The sequence below is a fragment of the Stegostoma tigrinum genome, chromosome 19, assembly GCF_030684315.1.
Source record: "Stegostoma tigrinum isolate sSteTig4 chromosome 19, sSteTig4.hap1, whole genome shotgun sequence".
NCBI classification, from domain to species: domain Eukaryota; kingdom Metazoa; phylum Chordata; class Chondrichthyes; order Orectolobiformes; family Stegostomatidae; genus Stegostoma; species Stegostoma tigrinum.
The window spans coordinates 24,732,405-24,754,342 of NC_081372.1; the positions used below are offsets into that span (position 1 = coordinate 24,732,405).

Here is a 21,938-nt window from a genome sequence, read left to right on the forward strand (position 1 = left end):
TTTCTGTTACTTGTTGATAATATTAGTAGGTCTGTACCACATAGGCTTTCCTAAGCTGAGTTGAAAAGATTTAGCAGTTGTTCGACATATGGGCGAAGAACATAGTAATGGAATTTTGAGTGCTTGTGCACTGCATTTGGCAAAGACATCAGTCAAAATCCTAGAAGAAGAACATCTGAACTTCTTTGTGAAAAAGACAGAGTTTTAAACGATTTTATGGCTGAGATTGATGATATATATGCTGAGTGGACTGCTGAGCCTATGCACAAGACCTCCTTTTGTTGTGTTTGTCATTTAGTGTGTAATTTATAATTGACTATAATATTTAAGTTCATTCATGTTGGTTCTGAATTTTAAGAAATAGATGTTTGCCCAATTTCATCCCTCTGCTGAAGGGTCTAGGCCCGAAACGTCAGCTTTTGTGCTCCTGAGATGCTGCTGGGCCTGCTGTGTTCATCCAGACTCACATTTTATTATCTTCATCCCACGTTTGTTTTGTTTGACTCTTGTGCTGTAAAAAAATCTTCTGTTTTAAATCATGAAAACTTGTAGCTTCATTCTTTCTGTAACTAACCGGGATTTGGGATTTTGTCTAAGGGCTGCTTTCGACAGAGGTCATATTGCCATCAATGATGGTGCCATCAAAAGCCCCAACTGAAGCATGCATTCATTGAGAATAAAGAAAACAACATATAAAATCATTGATTTTCAAATTTTATTTTGATTTAAATCAAAGGATTAAGCTTCCATTGATAAATATGGCTCAGTACTAGCAGGTAAGGTAGAAATAAAGAAATTGTTCTGGACCAAGGTTACATTTTTTTCATGAGTATGCAGCTACAAAAGGACAGTTGGCTTAATTAGCTAGATGTAGATTAGTATGGAGATCAGATTAATCCATGTGATATAGGAGCAGAATTAGCTCCTTCAGTCTATTCAGTCTGCACCACCATCTAATCATAACATATGTTTCTCAACCCCATTCTCCTGCCTTTCCCTTTAACCCTTGAACTCCTTCCTAATCAAAATCCCATTTATCTGTGGCTTAAATGCATCAGTAACTTGGCCTTCTCAGCCCTCTGTGGCAATGAGTTCCACAAATTCAACACTCACTGGCTGAAGAAATTCCACCTCATCTCAGTTCTAAAGGATTGTCCCTTCACTGTGAGGCTGTGCCCTTGGGTCCCAGTCTCTCCCACTAGTGGAAATATATTGCCCATGTCCACTCTATCCAGGGCTGTCCATACTCTGTGAATTGCAGTGGCATCTTCTAAACTCTGTCAAATACAGACACAGAGTCCTCAACCACTCATCATATGACAAGCTCTTCACTCCCTGGATTGTTCTTGTAAACCTCCTCTGGATGTCCTCCAGTGCCAGCTCATCCTTTCTTAGTTACAAGGCCCATAACAGCTCATAATATTCCAAATACTGTTTGACCATAGCCTCAGCAGTATATCTCTGCTCTTGTCTTCTAGTCTTCTTGAAATGAACAGTAACATTGCATTTGCCTTCCTAACTACCAAGTGAACCCACTTTAACCTTAAGAGAATCCAGAACGAGGATTCATAAGTCCCTTCACGCGTCAAATTTCCAAGTCCTTTCCCTATTTAGAAAATAGTCGATGCCTATATTGCTCCTACCAAAGTACCTAAGCTAACACGTTCCCACGTTGTATTCTTTCTGCCTTTTCTTTGCCCACTCTCCTAGTCCATCCAAGTCCTTTTGCAGCCTCCCCACTTCAAAGCTATCTGTCTGTCTACCTGTCTTTGTGTCATGTGCAAACTTAGCAACAACGCCCTCAGTTCCTCTGTCCAGATCGTTCATTTATAACATAAGTAGTTGTGGCCCCAATACTGACCCCTGCATACTCCAATAATCACCAACTGCCGTCCTGAAAAGATCCCTTTATTCCTCACTCTCTGTCATCTGCCAGTCAGCTAATTCTCCTATCCATGCCAGTACCTAGCCCCTAACACCATGAGTTCTGAACCTATTTAGCAGTCTCCCATGTGGCACCTTGTCAAATGCCTTACAGAAATCCAAATAGTCCACAAGTTCTCCTTTTTCTATCTGGCTCATCACCTTCTCAAAAAGGTATTTTAGGCGTGACCTCCCATTGATGAAGACATGCTGACTCAACTAAATTTTGCCATGCATTTCATCCTCAATAATGGGCTCTAAAATCTTACCAATGACTGAGGTCAGGCTAACTGGCCTATACTGCCCTGCATTTTGCCTCTGTCTCTTCTTAAACAGGGTTGTTACATTAGCCATTTTCCCATCCCCTGGATCTCTCCCTAACACCAGGAATTCCTGAAAGATGACCACCAATGCTTCCACAATATCCTCAGCTATCTCCTTCAGAAATCTGGGGCCTAATCTATCCAGTCTGGATGATTTTTCACCCTCAGACTTTTCAATTTTCCCAGCATCTTCTCCTTAGTGATGGTCACAGCATTCCGCTCTGTCCCCTGAATGTTTACAGCACAGAATGAGGTCAATCAACCTGTTCAGTCACTGCTTGCCTTCCGGAAAATAACAGATCATCTGATGCCATTCCTCTGGCTTTAACTAGTAGCCCTGGAAATTATTCCTTTTTCCACAAACTGATCTGATTATTTTTGAAACCCTCAACTGACCTTGCCTGACAAGCACTCCAGATCATTATTGCCTGCGGCATTAAAAGGATTTTTGGTGTCACCATTGCTTCTTGTGTCAATCATTTTAAATCTGCACTCTCTGTTCTCAATCCTGAACCAGTTGGATGTTTCTTCCTGTTGACTCTTTGCAGAAACATTGTGATTTTGAATATCTCTATCAAACCTCCAGTTAAACTTCTCCGGGGAAAACTGTTCAAACTTCACCTCTCATTTTTCTATCTCACTTCCTACGCATGTTTCTTCACTCCTGGGGCCATTCTTTTAAATCTTTTCTGCAATATCTCTGATACCTTCACATCCTTCCTAAGGTGTGTCCCACAGTAGACACAGTTATTCACTTGAATCTGAACAGGTGTTTTGTACAGGTTGTACTCCATGCCTCTACTAATAAACTCCAGTAAAGCTTGTCTAAATTATGTACACACAGAGACAACAATATCCATCTGCTCATTCACCGCCTTTATAATTATGCTCCTTATTTCATAATGTCTCTCTGTAATCTTCATACCAAAATGAATCAGTTCGCACTTGTCCGTGATATAAAGCAATTATATAGGGCCTTGGTTAGACCACATGCGGAATATTGTGTGTAGCTTTGGTCTCCATGTATCAGAAAGAGTATACTTGCTATAGAGAGAATGCAGCGCACATTCACTAGGCTGATAGTGGGGGTAGCAAGTTTGCTAAACGAAGAAAGATTTGTTGGAATTGGCTTGTATTCACTAAAGTTTGGAAGAATGAGAAGGGATTTGATTGAAAATTATAAAATTCTACCATGGTTAGACAGATTAGATGCAGGGAGGATGTTTCCCCTGATTGCAGAGTCAAAAGCATTATCTTAGGATATGGGGTAGCTCATTCAGGATCAAAATGAGGAAACGTTTCGTCACTCAGTGGATGGCCAACCTGTGGAATTCTCTACCACAGAAGGCTGTGGAATTGGGCCACTGAAGATATTCAAGAAGTTAATAATTTCTCTTAATAATCTTTTCTCTCCATCTTCGGTCCGCCTCCCCCTCTCTCCCTATTTATTCCAGAACCCTCACCCCATCCCCCTCTCTGATGAAGGGTCTAGGCCCGAAACGTCAGCTTTTGTGCTCCTGAGATGCTGCTGGGCCTGCTGTGTTCATCCAGCCTCACATTTTATTATCTTGGATTCTCCAGCATCTGCAGTTCCCATTATCTCTGATATTCAAGAAGTTGTTTGGTAGGTTTTTAGTCATTAAAGGCATCATTGTGTCTGGAGAGAAAGTGTGAATATGATTTTGAGATAGCAGATTGGCCATTATCATTTTAAATGACAAAGCGAGCTAGAAGGGCTACGTAGTGTAGTTTCTATGTTTCCTTGTTTGGCATTAATTGGCATTAATTTCATCAATCACTTGTTGACCCATTCCAGCAAACTGCTTTGAAGTTAAACACCAACATCGTTATGGTTCACAGTACTTCCAGGATTTGAAATTTTGCCCTATAGTAAAAAAAAAGTCCATGTCATTTATAAGTCAGATAGAGCAAGAGTCCTAACAGTAAATGCAGTGGACCCACACTACAAAACATCATTCAATCCAAAAAGCAACTACTCACTATCACAGTCTTTCCGAATATTCTTGAGTAGATTTGTAGCTCGGATTGTGGATGCTGTGGTTGGTTTGCTCACTGAGCTGGTTCATTAATTCACAGACATTTCATCACCCTGCTGGGTAACATCGTCAGTGCAGACTCTGATGAAGTGCTGTTGTATTTTCCCACCTGCTATTTAAACTCTGGAGTCCGCTGGAGTTGATTATCTCATTTCTATCTTTTTCTTTGCAGCGGTGAGTTTATAGGGTCTGATTCTACATGTTTATTTATGGCTTTCTTGGTGGAGAACCAGGCCTCTAGGAATTCCTGTGCTCTGTGCTTGTCTCTGTTTGGCTTGTCCTAGGATCCTGACATTGTCCCAAATATTATAGTCTCTGGAACTTCCACTCTCACTTAATTATACTTGGATGCATCTGGAGTTCAGAGAATGGGAGGGAATCTTATTGAAATGTACAAAAATTTTGGCAGGGCAGAACAGATTTTTTTCACTTGATGTCCAGACAGTGAATCATTACTGAATTACTAAATTTTGCCGTTCCTTATTGAGATTCAGGGAAAGAGATCACTTATTCACCCACCAACCCCGAAAACAAAAAGATAACAGTACAGGAACGTATGGCTTACTATCACACCATAAAATGTACTTAACCTCTGAGCTATCATTTTAATGTTGGAGTTTAGGATATCATACTTTTTAAGGTACTGCTATCGCATTACTGGCTGCCATAAACATAATGCCTGATTGACAAGTATTATCAGCATGTTGCAGAACTCCATAGCTTCAATAATCTCATACATTCAAATTTCAACTGGTCTGTCTGGTACAATGATAGTATGTATTAAACTGGCAAATAATAAGGTCCAGATCAAAACATTTTAAATCAGACATGATATAACCATGTTTATTCACAGGTCTAAATTAGTTATTGGTGCTGCCTGGAAACACTTTTGAAAAGATATTGAAAATCCCTTACAGTTCTTTATTGAAATTGCTCTTCCAAATGAAGCGTGACTTTACAGTCACCAAAATGATAAGATCAATGCCTTTTCAAGTTCATTCTTAATACTTATGTTAATTAATGTAGAAATTAATGGAGGATAACTACTCGCACAGATAATTTGCAAATCATATCATCTTAGGGCATGATTATCATCTTAATAGAAGTGCTTAAAAAGATTTGATCTTAGAAGTGATTTACATTTATTCATGTCTAATTGTTTTGGAATAAGTCTTTACCAACATTCCTTTCACAGATCTAATGAAATAAAGACATTGCATTAATTGCAAAAATTTATATATAAATAGAGAGAATTTGTCATTCAATTAAATTGACACAGGAATACTATTGACTGCTTTTAAAGTACGAAAAGTCTTTATTAAGATAATAAAAGAGAATATACATCTGAACCAGTGTTGCTAATTATTAAAGAAATGATAGCCTGTAGTTAATATGAGTAAGGTATGACTGACTTGTGCTGTGTAAATATATCATAATTTGGAATTGATCTTAAATCTGCAATGTTGCATTGCTTCTCTTTAGCATTGACATGATGCTTAAAGCAAATTTTGCCTTATAAAGAACTGCTGTCAACATCTGCAGACAAATGCTTAATGTGTTCATAGGACATTTGTCTCTCATTTTTTTTGCCAAGGGCATCAATCCATTTAATTTTAAATGGGTTAATGATCCCCTAAAATTGTGGATAGAGGAATGTCACAAAAACCTTGACTGTTCTGTAAAACATGCTAGAAATAATCTCTAAGTGCACGGTAACATGACTTTAAAGTGCCAATAAACTACATGCAGTGTGTGAGAATGGCATTTGGCATTCCCCGCATGTTTTGGAGTGCTTAGGAATATGCCGTTGGAACTGTTGATATGTGTGTGGAGCATATATCCCATGAGAATGAGGTAAACACCAATTTCAAGCAATTTTTATGTAGAAAATAGTTTGTCCAACTCATGTCAGTGAATGGAACTTTGCACGCTGTCTTTTGCAAGACTTAAACTGTGATTATGTATGTCCCTAAAGGATTTGCAGATGCTGATACTTTGTGTGGTAATTTTTTTTGTATCAAGTTGCCACTAAGTAACATTGCACAGCATAGGTGAATTTTGGAAACTCAAGTACATTCTGGTCAAGGATGAGGAATTACAAATGACAACAGCATTTCAATTCATTTCAGGTTTTTCAATTTTTGTATATAATTAATGTAATAAAAGGTAAAGATCTAACTCTTGCTGCTATTGATTTATAACATAGGAGCAATTTCACATTTATCACGTCCTGGAAAATTGTGGGCATGAAAGGGAAAAAGTACGAATTAGGCTGAGTTTAGTTTTGACAACTATGTGCTAATTTAGACACATTAAAGGGATAATTGTCTGCCTCACATTTCTAGTCTGCCGGCAGGATTTATCAGAGAGATGGGTTTGCACTGCAAATTACTTTTTAATTGTTCAATTAAATTAATCGAAAATTGCTATTGGTGCAGAAAATTTTGTAATTTCCCACTTTCCATCAGTAGTTTAAAAATATTACCTAAAACTGGCAGTAGCTCTGATACATGTAAAATGTTTCATTTGCACTTAATTGACCTGTTCCTCTGCCTATGTCTCCAACAGGTCATGCACCTCTTATTATATTTCAAATAATTCCAGTAATCATTTCTTTCTTTCCGTATTTTCTGGCATTAAAAGGAAAAGCCAATAAAGGAGTACAAAGATATTTTCCTTGTTTAAATACCAAAATTGTTCAAGAACTTCAACAATGTTTTTGTTTTGTGTTGATAATAACAGCTTGAATGTATTCTTTGGTAAGTCTGCTATTCCTCGTAGTCCAAATCAAGGAGGCCTTGAGTTAGAAAGTTGCCACTTTGCTGTGGTAACCTGATCTGTGACCCTTGCAGCCTTAGACAATAACTGCAATTAGCTGTTTATCCCATATATGTTGTGCTCCTTGTTAACGCTGGAAAGCAGAAATCGGTTCACATTTGTGTTGCCAGTATCAGCAACAGCAACATGTGTTGGATAATAATTAAGAGAGTGAAGTTACCATCATTCAACAATTCAAATCAACCTGCTGAACTTAGTTGACTAATGAATACAGTTGTTGGAGTTTGAGTTCCCAGAGTGGAGTGTGAATATGGCCTCAATTACAATTCTTGGACTTGAATATCCTAATTATGACAATATGAATAATTCCATTTACACACCAGCTATCCTTAAGAGTTGCAGATTGAGATTGTCATTTCAAGGCTCTTCAGTTATTATTTTTGTAAACATAAGCCTTATAATTACTTTTTTGCGATATTAATTAATGAATATTAAATACATTTTTGTGACATTCCCCAATCTGGCAATTTAACGATCACAGAACTTTGCCACACAGATGGAGGCTATTAAACCAGCTCCATCTGTGCCCTATCTCTGAAAGAGCTGAGCACTTAGTCCCAGTGTTCTGTGCTTTCTCATATTCATTTGAACTTTACTTTTTAAAATACTTATGCACTTTCAGTTGCTCAATATCTGACAACTTACATTCTCCAAAATATTGATATGTTTATTAGGCTGCTGATGTGGAGGGAAAAGGGATGATTTTAAGTCAGTTTGGGTTAAAGAAAGGATGGAGCTTAAAAGTATACTGGTGAAGGTCAGTGGCCTCCTGGGTAGAGGTATAAAAATCAGTTTTATCAGACCGATTCCTGGGATGGCAGGATTGGCATATGAAGAGATTGGATTGGTTAGGACTGTTATCAATGGAGTGTGGAAGAATATGGAAAGTTCTCAAAAGAAACCTATAAAATTCTGACAGGACTGGACAGTATATACAGAGATTTTCCAACAATGAGAGTTCACTACCACGAGGAGCTGGAGTAGATCAAATCATCCCATTGTGTCTGTTCCACAAATCAGGGCTTTTCTTAGATTTCAACTCCACTTTCTCTCCTGCTTTTATGTCCCTTGGATTTTGCAGCAAAAGTCATTCTGTCCTAGCTCACATATATTCAATGGTGGACTACCAATATCACTATGGAGTAGACAATTCCAATGATTCACAACCCTTAGAGAGAAATAATTTCTCCTTTCATCAGTCCTGAATGATCAACCTTTAACCTGAAACTGTGCACCGATGTTTTGGGTTCACCAACCTGTAGAAACAATCATTCAATATCTGTACTCTGCCATTCAGAATCTTGTACGTTTGAATCAAATCGTCTCTCATTGTTCTAAATTCCAGAGAATATCCACCAAATTGACTTAAATACTCATAATAGAGTAATACCTTGATTCCTCAGAACAACTGAGAGACATAGAGATCTGGAAGGTTAGGGTTAGATCAGAAAGTTCAGGGATAATCACGAGTGAAGATCAGAATGGTATTGTTACCAGAAGACCAACTGAACATAGAGGGAGGTTGGGTTATCCAATTGCAGGAGGTAAGTGAGGCAACTACATAGATTCCAGTAGGTATGCATAAAAAAGACTTCTCCCTGGAGCTTGCAGCCCTAGCCTCCTCTTAGTCAAAAGGCTCCCTTAGGCGCTGACAACCTGGTCAGTCTGGACTAAATTTAAAATGGTGATTTATTCTGATGTAAGCCTCATATAAGCCTCCAGTGAGATTGATTATCTGCACCATCAGAAGGTTGGGGGGAGGGCTGATTTCAGATTTTTCTTTATATTTTTACTTCTCAGTGAACCTAAACCCACACATTTGTTGGAGTTAACACACACCCCACCTTCCCTCACCCCCCAATTACTTTCAAAACTCTAATCATTTCTACAGAGTGATCCATGGCCTCACTCTAGCCTATCTTAGTAAGTATGCACTGCCTTATACCCTGAGCCTTTCCTTGAAATACAGCTTCCTAAGTAAGCTTCCTTCCCCTGCTTTCATTCCATCATTGGTGGCAAAGACTGTCTTAATCCTAGCCTCCAATTGGCTGTCTTAACCCTGGTCTCCAGAATCCCTTGTAAAGGGAATTTCATTATGCTTCTTTTTGATTTTGCATTCAGTAACTTCTTCAAAGTCTTCAGGTTGATTTTCTTCTCTATGGAGAATCTTGCAATGTTTTAGTAGTTTAAAAATTACCACCGTGGCTTAAGTTTCCAAAGTCAATGAGCAAGAAACTGGCAATCAGAGCCTACCATTAAAGTTTTCGGGAAGATCTGTAGCTCAGGTTGTGGATGAATTTGCAGACTTGCTCGCCAAGCCAGCGTGTTTGATTACAAACGTTCCTTCACCCTGCTAGGATCCCATACACAAAGCCAGCAAAACTCGTATCATGTACAAAATACCATGCAAGGACTGTGAGAAACACTACATACGCCAAACTGGAAGAAAACTGACAATACAGATGCATGAACACCAACTAGCCACCAACAGACATGACCAATTCTCACTTGTCTCACTGTACATGGACAAAGCAGGACGTGACTTCAACAGATCCATAATCACACATGGCAAACAGAGACATGCCAGGGAAATCCCGGAGGCCTGGTATTTGAAACGGAACTCCATCAACAAACACATTGAATTAGACCCGGAGTACAAACCACTGAGAAACAGAACTGGAAGTGGTGCCAACCGCCCCAGCAATCCGAGGCATATAAATAACAAGCGGGACAGAACACCAACGCTTTACTGGAAGCGCACTGACAATGTTACCTAGCAGGGTAACGAAATGTCTGCAACTAAACCCACCGGCTCAGTGAGCATGTCTACAACCTAACTTTATTTAGTCCAGAACAATATGTTTACATTGGCTGACAATCTTCCACAAAAATGGATGACTTTTCTTATTCCATCTCAACATGTTCTACTCATGGATAGGGGCAACAGCAGTCCTTGGGTGAAGGTGTTAAATTGTGGGAAGGCAAGCTACAGCAATATTCGGCAGGAACCGGCGAATTTTGATTAGAGGTGGCTGTTTGAGGGTAAATCCACATCGGGCATGTGGGAGTATTTCAAATGGCAGTTGATAAGCGTTTAGGAACGGCATGTTTCTGCGAGAATGAAGGATAGGAATAGCAAGTTATGAGAACCTTGGATGGCCAGGGATGTTATGACCTAGGTCAATAAGAAAAGGGAAGCATATGTAAGGTCTGTGAGGATGAGAACTGTCAAAGCCCTTGAAGCATAGAAGGAAAGTAAGAAAGAACTTAAGCGAGGTTTTTGAAGGGTTAAAAGGAGTCATGAAAAGTCATTAGCAAACAGGCTTAAGCAGAATCCCAAGGCTTTTTTTTATATATATAAAGCAAGAGGTGGCCAGGAAAAGGGTTAGCCTGAACAAAGGAGGGAATTTAATTGTGGAGACAGAAGAGGCAGATGAGATCCTAAATGAATACTTTGTGTTGGTGTTCACCAAAGAGAAGGAATGGTGGAGGATGATCTCATGGAAGGGAGTGTTGTCTTTCTAAACCAAGTTGCTATTAAAAAGGAAGAGGTGTAATGCATCTCAAAAAGTATTAGGGTAGATAAGTCCCCGGGTCCTGATGGGATCTATTCCAGAATATTGAGGGAGGCAAGAGAATAAATTGTTGGAACACTGACAAACATCTTTGTATCCTCTTTGGCCACAGGTGAGGTCCCAGAGGACTGGACAATAGCCAATGTTGTCCCATTGATGTTGTCCCATTGTTTAAGAATGGTAACACGGCTAATCCTGGAAATTTATGTCTGTGAGCCTCATGTCAGTGATAGGGAAATTATTGAAACAGATTCTCAGGGACAAGATCTATATGCATTTCAAAGCAAATGGACTTATTAAAAAGAGACAGTGTGGTTTTGTGTGGGAGCGATCTTGCCTCACTAACTTGATCAAGTTTTTTGAGGAGGTAACAGGGATGATTGATGAGGGAAAAGCAGTTGCTGTTGTCTACGTGGATGTCAGTAAATGCTTTGACAAGGTCCTCATGGCAGACCAGTACAAAAGGTCAAGTCACATGTCAGGGGCGAACGGGTAAGATGGATACAGAACTGGCTTAGTCATAGGAGACAGAGGGTAGCAGTGGAAGGATGCTTTTCGAAATGGAGGGTTGTAATGAGCGGTGTTCCACAGGGGTCAGTGCTGAGACCTCTGCTGTTTATGGTCTACAGAAATGATTTGGACGTATATGTCGCTGGTCTAAATAGTAAGTTTGCAGATGATACAAAGATTGGTGGAATTGCAGATAGTGAGTAGAATTGCCAGAGGATACAAGAGGCTGTAGATCATTTGGAGGCATGGGCAGAAAAATGGCAGAGGGAGTTTAATCTAGACACGTGTAGTGATGATACATTTTAGAAGGTCAAGTACAGGTGGAAATTATACAGTGAATGGCAGAACCCTTAGGAGTATTGATATGCAGAGAGATCTGGGTGTGCAGGTCCACAGATCACTAAAGGTGGCAGTGCAGGTAGATAAAGAAATGAAAAAGGTCCATGATATGCTTGCTTTCACTGGAAGGGGTATTGAGTTTAAGGATAGGCAAGCTGTATTGCAACTTTATAGAACTTTAGTTAGGCCACACTTGGAATATTGCATACAGTTATGGCCACCACACTACCAAAAGGATGTGGATGCATTGGAGAGGGTACAGAAATGGTCTACCAGGATGTTGCCTGGTATGGGGGATTTTAGCTATGAAGAATGGTTCGATAGACTGGATTTGTTTTCACTGGAGCGCAGGAAGTTGAGGAGTGACCTGAGAGAAGTTTATAAGATTGTGAATGACATGAATAGAGTGGAAAGTTTGAGCCCTGTTCCTCAGGTGGAGCGGTCAATTACTAGGAGACATAGGCTGAAGGTGCAAGGGAAAAGTTTAAAAGGGATGTGTGAGGCACGTTTTTCACACAAAAGGTGGTGAGTGTCTGGAACACATTGTCAGAGGAGGTGGTGGAGATAGACTCAATGGCAGCATTCAAGAAGCAGCTGGATGAACACATGAATAGGAAGGGAATAGAGGGATACGGATCCGATAAGTGAAGACAGTTCTTTGATCTTGTTCTATGTGTTCAGGGGGCTTGTTATGTTTTACTTGACTTTCTTGATATGACTCTGGGAACAGTTTGAAGAAAAGAACTTACAGAATATAAACGTAAGCTGCTGGGAAAACTCAGTAGGTCTGGCAGTATCTGTGGAGCGAAATCAGAGTTAATGTTTAAGGGTCCAGTGACCCTTAGAACATATAGAACATAGAAAAATACAGCACAGTACAGGCCCTTCGGCCCACGATGTTGTGCCGTGGAATAATCCTAATCCAAAAATAAAATAACCAAACCTACATTCCCCTCAATTCACTGCTGCCCATGTGCATGTCCAGCAGTCACTTAAATGTCACTAATGACTCTGCTTCCACGACTACCACTGGCAAAGTATTCCATGCTCTCAGAACTCTCTGGGTGAAGAACTCTCTGGTTGAAGACCCTTCTTCAGAACTGTTCTGCAAACTGTTTAGTAAGAATTGCAGATGCCGGAGTCAGGGTCACAGAGCGGAGTTGGAGGAACATAGCAAATTAGGCAGCATGAGCGGAGTAGGAAAGTTGATGTTTCGGGTCAGGACCCTTCTTCAGAATTCAGAATTCTGAAGAAGGGTCCCAACCCGAGACATCAACTTTCTTGTGCCTCTGATGCTGCCTGACCTGTGTTCCTCCAACTCCACACTGTGACCCTGCAATGTTAAGTCTGATTTCCCTCCACAGATGCTGCCAGATATTCTGAATTTTCCCAGCAATGTCTGTTTTTGTTTCTGATTTCCAGGATTTGTAGCTTTTTTTTTCAGAGAATATACATTTTAGCAATGGGTTGGTCAGGCTCAAACAGCTCTGAGACATTTTTCAATTGACCATATGATCGACTTGAGCAATGAGTAATAACAGATGGTATATAGGTTTGTTTATGAGCATTAAAATATTAGCTGGTAAATTTGAATCGTGATTTTATGTCCCTGCTTCTATAATTATCATGTTTTTTTACAGCTTTAAAAGATGATAAAATATTAAAATTATAGTTTTGTCCAGTGTCACTTCAGATCAAATCACTGGCATTTTTCCCATACCACAATAACTTAATCTAATCACTGGATGAATAAGATTGCAGGGCTGCAAATCACTGCTGTAATGTTTTGAATTAGTTAATATTAGCATAACAAAAGAACACTGTTGACTATAAATTTGCTGAATTTTTAAGCTGATTCAGGTGTTGACTTTGGACAAGACTTTCTAAGTATATGTGTTGATGAAAAGGCAGTCGAGGATGATGGTAAAATTATGTTAAATTAGCTGGCAAATTGAAATGAAATAAAATTCCATTACATTTGGGCTCACCCAAACTTGCATCAGATGGTCAGGGTGCAGTTAGGCTGTCAATGCAAGCAGACAAGAGGAGTAGTCATGAGGTTGTGGGGCATGTTCTGGGGTAGTTTGATGACTGAGGACATAACCACGTAGCCAGTTGGTTGGTAGGTCAGATCAGAGGATAGTCAAGACTGGTTGGGGTCCAGTCAGGTGGACAGTATGGTGCTGAGTCAAATCAAGAGGTAGTCAGGTCAGGTCCAATGGCTGGTTGGGTCAGGGGACAATCAGGTCCACTTGGGGGATAAGTGTGAGAGTTATTTAAGCTGCTATATCTGTAATAATGACTAATCACAAAGTTAGACCAAGTATTGAACAGTGAAACATTTCCTGGGTGTGTATCGAGGAACGTCCAGTGTTTCTGGCCCAAGTCTCTGATCCTGAACTCTGTGACTGTGGCCCTGGGTGTATCAACTTCCCAGGTAATTTCAATAGATCTGTGCCCATCAGGAAGGACTGCCATGGGGTAGCGGTGTACCTCTCCTAATTTAGTCCATCTATGATGATCTGAATGCCAGAGGTTTGGGCTCTGATTTAATGATCTGACTTGTGTGTTTTTTTAATGTATTGATATTTTTACATTTATCTGATTCTTAAAGTGGAATTTCACACACTGTATGTGAGGTTCTGAAGTTTCCAGTCAGATAAATGAGTAGAATACAATGAAAATATAACATTAAGCATGAGTGGTTTGTCCCCTTAATGACCTCATTCAGGAGCATTCGCAATTGTTTTGCAAATGTTAAAGTTCATTCAAATGAAGCAATACTTGTCCATAAGCTGGCCATAAAAAAATTAAGCTGATTGAGCTAGTTTATTGGTGGCTTGCATTTGAGTTGATATCCAGGAGCTTGCGCAAAAAAAAGTCAGGTAATAATATCCCTTCATCAAAACCATCATCTTTTGAGTTCATTTTTCAGATTGTGCCCTTTTCAAATGTACTCAGATAAAAGACATCATTGAAATTACATTGAAACGTGAAGAAATTCATTCACACACAAATCTGACATCAAAAGGTATAAAAGTATACTGTTCGACTATCTCATTAGCCATGAGCTAAGAATTTACCACTGCTTCGATATTCCTTTCACTGTTTAAACATCTATAGCATCAGTGTGAAGTGCTTACACCTCACACCATTTTTGTGGCTCTAGTGTTGGCACAGCCCGAATCTGTTGCAAATGTCTTATTTGATACTAGACCAAAAAAATGGCACTCCCAGATTTAGACTGACCCTAAATTTGTAAGGGTAGATCAAAACCAAAATAGTGCACATGCTGTAAAACCAAAATGTAAACATAAAATGCTAGAAATAGTCTGCACATGAAACAGCATCTACGGACAGAGAAACATAGTCAATGTTTCAAGTCAGCACTGACCTGAGATGTTGACGCTGTTTCTATCCACAGATGCTGGCTGACCTGCATTGACCTGCACATCCAGCTTGTGATTTTCCATTGATTCCCTTCCGAATTACTAGTAAGCACACAGTAAGAACTCCTACCCTGCAGTCTAAACGTAGCATTATTCAAAGGGTGGGATTTGCTTGAATGAAATAACTGCCACTGGATATTTTTAGGATATCTTTAGAAAGGTATCATGCTTGCTAAGGGAAACAGTGACGTCTAGTGGCTTCGATTTAGTATTGCACCTTGCATTTCCAAATACTTCAGGCATTTAAAAATTACAAGAAAGAAGTAGAGGAAAAGCAGCCAATTTTAAAAATCTGTAATGCGAACAGAGACTACTGGAATTCTTGCCATCTTACATGTCCCCAGTTTTCATCATTCTGCCATCAGAAACTGTGGTTATAATTACCAGTTTCCATAAACGCTCCTTATCTCTACTTTTCACTCCTTTAAGACGGTCCTTAAAACCTATCCCTGTTAACACGCTGCAAAAGCTCCTAATGTTGGGAACTGTCAAATTTTGTTTGATGATGCTTCTATGAAACACCTCACATGTTTTGTTGAATTAAAGATGCTATATAAATGCAAACTATTGCTGAAATGTAGGTGAGGTCAGTTTCAGATAAGTACTCTTTATCTGATTCACTGTATATTTCCAAGAGTTTGGTTTATAATGGAAACACTGAAGTTTTTTTTCCAAATGTCTTAAGTTTTAGAAATTCTTTATCAATTGAAAACTGATTGAAAAGTGGCCTCTTATTTTTATCATCTTCCTTTATGACATCATGCCTTAATTCTTTCCTTCAGAGAATATTTTCTCACCATTTGTCTCGTCTCACAAATTTCAATTTTACTCTCTTTAAGTTTTACTAGAAAGTATATAGGAAGAACTAACAAAAACATTTTATTAATGGTGAACCAGAGTTACTTTTTTTGCAGTAGCAAAGTAGATGATTGGTATTACCACTTCTGGTGTATGCATGTGGCAAATTCAAGATTGCATAAAGACCTTTGGTTTCTGATTATCTGATGTTATTGAAATGCAGACAGCAACCATGAGGATATCAGTCAGCCAGCTAGAGTCGTTCAAACTCATTCCTACAGAAATTGTGAACCTGTTGAAATGTCATATCAAACTGGACACCTTCAACCTGCTATACGAGTAGCAGACCTACTGCAGCACATCACACAGATGAAATGTGGCAAGGGTTATGGCTTTAAGGAAGAATATGAGGTAAGTCCAAAAGTTATATTACAAAATACACTCTTCTATTCTGATTAAAATGAAAGGTCCTAAAGTTAAAGGGTATACTAGGTTCGTACCTTCAAGACATGAGAAAGATAAATTTAAGTTGAATACATGAACAGGCATTCATTGCATGTTACCTGTGGAGAAAATGATGGCAATAAAGGTAAAATGAGTTAACCGGAGTAAATAGAGTTTTGTCCCATTTTGTTTCAATGATATTATCTCTATGTGCTCAAAACTGACTTTGCAATTTTTGGAATTGTGTCAAGACATGCATGAAATCACATAACACGGCCAGAAAACAAATACAAGAATTTCTTCATAGTCAGTGCAGTTTTCACTGCTTTTAGAACCTCGTTGATTATGCAAAGTAATTTTAATTGCTGTTGCCTCAAATATGATTAACTACAGACCTTGAAATTGTTATTTCCACTGTGAATATATATGGTATTGTTTGAAGGAGGCAAAAGTGAATATTACAGATAATAATTTGCAAGTTCCAGATATCATTGTTGAGTTGGATATGATGATTAAAACTAACAATTTGAGTCTGTGCAAGCCTACAAAATACAGTGGATTTGTAATTAATCTCAAAAACAAGTATTACAGTCAAATCTTTCACTAAGTGATGCTGCAAGGTGATAAATGTGCACTATCTGGAATCAGGAACTGATGAACACTGGAAAATTAATGAACAGAGCCTTTTTTCATACTTTCAAAGAAACCTCATTCTATTTTACATCTTACTTGAATTCTGAAAGAGTAACATTGGAGTCAAAGCATTAACTGTGTTTCTCTCTCCACAGACACTGCCAGACCTGTTGAGTTTCTCCAGCACCTTCTGTTCTTATTTCATGGTATTTTACATGTAGTAACATATGTCCAGGCATTTGAAACGAAGAAGCACTAATCACATGAGCATATACTCATAATTTATTAATGATAATAAATAAAGTAATGTGTAATTATTTTAAACCTTATAGCTACCTGATGTACAGAAAAAGGGTGAATTGACTCAGTCTTTGCTCTCAGCAAGAAATCTGTTTGCTGGGATCTTGAAAATTGGTACCGCAGTATTGTATCCTGCCTTCAATTCACACTCCCTTCAAACACAGTTCCCTGATGGCAGTACGGAACTAATCAATTTACACAATTGCGCTGGTGTTTTCTTTTAAGAGATCAGTGCATATCCTGAATCTTTGAAAGGACAATACAGTACAGCCAAGATTGGGAATCAGCAGGGTGGCACATTAGAGATTACCAGTACACTGCCTAATAATTTTGAAACAGAGATTTTCTGCCTTCACTCCGCTGGTGAGGAGCCTCACCTGCTGCTAGCAAATATTACAAAGTTTGGAACTTGCTGCAGATGTTTTACCAATCATGCGCAGCAGGCAACAGATATTGTGAAATTCTGCAAAACAAAGCTCCTTGCCCATACCATGAAACTGGAAGGTTATCCATTAATGTCTAGAAATAGCTCTTTCTCGATGACATATACATTTTTGGAAAAATAAATGCCTGATTTTGTGAAGTAAATAATGACTGCAATTCTATTCGCAGCAACAAAAGATTGCAGCCAATGACAATACTTTTATTTATAAAGCACCTTTAATGTGATAAAATAGTCAAATGGATTTCACGGAAGTATTATAAAACCAAATATGACACTGAGCTGACTAATGAGAGATCAGAAGGCTTAAACAGAGATGGTTTGAATGTGGTCTATTGCATCTGCTGTTCCCGATGTGGCCTCCTCGACATCGATGAGACCAAGCAGTTGCTCGGAGACCGCTTTGCAGAGCACCTATGCTCGAATCGCGACAAATGACAATACCTCCCAGTCGTGAACCACTTCAACTCGCCTTCCCACTCCCTGGATGACGCATCCATCCTGGGCTTCCTCCAGCGTCACAACCCTACCACCCGGAAACTGGAGGAACAGCACCTCATATTCCACCTTGGAAGCCTACGACCCAATGGTCTCAACATGTGTTTTACTAGCTTCAAAATCTCCCCAACCCCGACCTCATCCCAAGACCAGCAACCCCCTCTCATCTCCACCTCATTGACCCGTCCGTCTTCTTTTCCACCGATCTGCTCTTCCACGTCACTGACTAATCCCCACCACTATCTACCTACAGACACCTTTACGAGCTTCATCCCTGCCCCCTTGATCAGTCTGTCTTCTCTCCCACTTATCCACTCCACTATCCACCCGCTATCACCACCCTCCCCCCGTTTATTTCAGAGTTCCCACCCCCTCCCCCATTTCTGAAGAAGGGCCCTGACCCGAAACGTCAGCTTTCCTGCTCCTCTGATGCTGCTTGGCCTGCCGTGTTCTTCCAGCTACACACTGCGTCATCTGGTTTAAAGGAGGCAAGTGACATGAAAAAACAGAAAGATGTAGAAACAGAGCCGGGGGTCTCGGCAGCTGAAGGCACAGCCTCAAATGGCACAGTGATTAAAATAAAAGATACTCATACAGCCAGAACAAAAGGCATGCAGACATTTCTGAGGGGGATACAAATAATGGATGGAGTAAAGCCACAGACAAATCTGAAAACAAGGATCAGAATGGTGACCACATAAACATTGTCAATTGTAAAAACCCATCTTGTTCATGGCATGCCCTTTCAGGAAGGAAATCTATCATATGGAGGGAAGGAAGACTTCGAAAAAGAAGAAATTACCATTGTTTGCACAACATCACAGGCAGAAAGATGTCTTTCTGAATCACACCAATGATCTCTTTGGAAGAAGTTGCCAATCATAACTAAAGAATATACGAAAAACTGTAAAGTGCCAATAAAAGATATACTAGGTCATGACCGAAAGCAATAGCTGGTGACAGCTGTGGCTCAGTGAGCCATTAATCCTAAAGGTTCGAATCCTGGTCCAAGGAGTTGAGATGAAGTCCAAAGGAGTGCTGCATTAATAGCTAGTCTACTATCAGCTGTGTAACCATTCAGATTCACTAAAGTCATCTAGGGAAGGAATTCTGCTGTGCTTGAGAGAGATAGTAGGAACTGCCAATGCTGGAGAAAATGAGGTAACAAGGTGTAGAGCTGGATGAACACAGCTGGCCAAGCAGCATCAGAGGAGCAGGAAAGCTGATGTTTCGGGTCCAGGCCCTTCTTCAGTAATGGGGGAGGGATGGGGGCATCTGAAATAAATAGGGAGAAAGGGAAAGGCAGATAGAAGATGGATAAAAGAGAAGATAGGTGAAGAGGAGACAGACAGGGCAAGGAGGCGGGTTTGGAGCCAGTAAAGGTGAGTGTAGGTGGGGAGTTAGGGAGGAGATAGGTCAGTCCAGGGAGGACGGACAGGCCAAGGGGCCAGGATGAGGCTAGTATGTAGGAGATGGTGGTGAGGCTTGAGGTGGGACGATGGGATAGGTGGGACGAAGGACAGGTTAGGGAGGTGGGTATGAGCTGGGCTGGTTTTGGGATGCGATCGGGGAGGGGAGAATTTGAAGCTTATGAAGTCCACATTGATACCATTGGGCTACAGGGTTCCCAAGCGAAATATGAGGTGCAGTTCCTGCAACCTTTGGGTGGCATCATTGTGGCATTGCAGCAGGCCTAGGATGGACATGTCGTCCAAGGAGTGGGAGGGGGAGTTGAAATGGTTCACAACTGGGAGGTGCATCATTTGGTGCGAAATGAGCATAGGTGTTCTACAAAGTGGTTTCCAAGCCTTCTCTTGGTTTCCCCAATGTCGAGGCCACAACGGGAACAGCAGATACAGTATACCACATTATCAGATGTACAGGTGAACATCTGTTTGATGTGGAAGGTCGTCTTAGGGCCTGGGATGGGGGTGAGCGGAGAGGTGTGGGGGCAGGTGTAGCACTTCCTGCGGTTGCAGGGAAATGTGCCAGGTGTGGTGGGGCTGGAGGGGAGTGTGGAGCAGACAAGGGAGTCACAGAGAGAGTGGTCCCTCCGTAAAGCAGATAAGGGTGGGGAGGGAAAAATGTCTTTGGGGGCGGAGTCGGATTGCAGGTGGCAGTAGTGTCGGAGAATGATGTGTTGGATCCGGAGGTTGGTGGGGTGGTACGTGAGGGTGAGGGGGATTCTGTTTTGGTTGTTATTGCGGGGACGGGGTGTGTGGGATGAGTTGTGGGAAATGCGAGAGACACGGTCGAGGGTGTTTTTGACCACTGTGGAGGGAAAGTTGCCATCCTTGACATCTGGGATATCCGGGAGTGGAATGCGTCATCCTGGGAGCAGATGCGGCAGAAGCGAAGGAATTGGGAGTGGGGATGTCATTTTTGCAGGAAGATGGATGAGAGGAGGTATATTCTAGGTAGCTGTGGGAGTCGGTAGGTTACTACCCGCCTTGTCCCCGCCTCCCTAATCTATCCTCCCACCAACCCACTCCTCCCACCTCCAGCCCCACCCCCATCTCCTATCTACTGGCCACATCCCTCCTCCTTGATCTGTCCATCCTCCCTGGACTGACCTATCCCCTCCCTAACTCCCCACCTACACTCACCTTTACTGGCTCCAACCCCGCCCTCCTTGACCTGTCTGTCTCCTCTCCATCTTTCTTCTCATCTATCCATCTTCTATCTCCCCCCCCCCCCCGCCCCCCCCCCCCCCCCCCCCCGTCCCTCCCTATTTATTTCAGAATCCCCTTCCCGTCCCCCATTTCTGAAGAAGGGTCTTCTTGGTCCTGTGATGCTGCTTGGCCTGCTGTGCCCATTCAGCTCTACACCTTATTATCTCAGATTCTCCAGCATCTGCAGTTCCTACTATCTCTTACAACATGGTTTTGTGTCTTATTGAATGGGGAAAACACATATTCATCTCACCCCTCGACTACTGTCTCCTCTCAAAATGTTCAAAGCCTGAGAAAATACAGAGGCAACTGCACTTCAGTCTGCAATGCATTTCTCCCTTTGAAGTCCTTCTCTTTGAAATTTCCTCGACACCACTGAGCTGTGAAATTCAAGAGTCTCCCTTAAGTCGTAAGGATAATCCACATGGAACCTTCACAGTGTCATTGAATTTACAGTCAGAATGTGCTCAGAATTTAGTCTCAGTCAATTTGGCTGTATGTACACTTTTAAGTAAAAACACATTATAATTAAAACCTGTAGGTAATCCACAGTATGATCCATAATCAAGACATCATAATCATATATATATATGCACTAGAGAAATTGACCAACATACACAAATGTTAGTAAGAAATCAAACAAGGTATTATAATGTATGATAGCAAATTGAGTTGTACAGGGAGGAGACAATTGCCTAGTGATATTATCACTGGACTGTTAATCCAGAGACTCAGGCAACATTCTGGGGACCTGGGTTCAAATCCCACCACAGTAGATGATGGAATTTGAACTCAATAAATATCTGGAACTAACAATCTAATGATGACCATGAATTCATTGCCAGTTGTTGGAAAAAACCTATCTGGGTCATTAATGTCCTTTCAGGAAAGAAACTGCCATCCTTAGCTGGCCTGGCCTACATGTGACTCCAGACCCACAGCAATGTGGGTGACTTCTAACTGCCATCTGGGCAATTAGAGATGGGCAATAAATGCTGCCTGGTCAGTGACTCCCTCATCCCATTTTTGCTCTGCCCATTTATTTTTTCTGTTTGTCTGTTTGTACAAGGGGTATTTTATATCCGGCTTAGTGTTTTAATTTGTAGAGGTTACTTAACACAGTTTAATTGTTTACCT

At 40.6% G+C, this 21,938-nt stretch overlaps 1 protein-coding gene across 7 annotated transcripts in view; it reads left to right on the forward strand.

Annotated features, from left to right (window-relative positions):
* Window positions 1–21,938, forward strand: part of LOC125461272 (receptor-type tyrosine-protein phosphatase T) — a 1,279,761-nt gene that overhangs the window by 1,127,561 nt on the left and 130,262 nt on the right. For all 7 annotated transcript variants that reach the window (XM_048549829.2, XM_048549830.2, XM_048549831.2 and 4 more), the window contains one exon: window positions 16,036–16,223. In XM_048549829.2, the coding sequence (XP_048405786.1) occupies window positions 16,036–16,223 (188 nt within the window). The remainder of the gene's footprint in view (window positions 1–16,035; window positions 16,224–21,938) is intronic.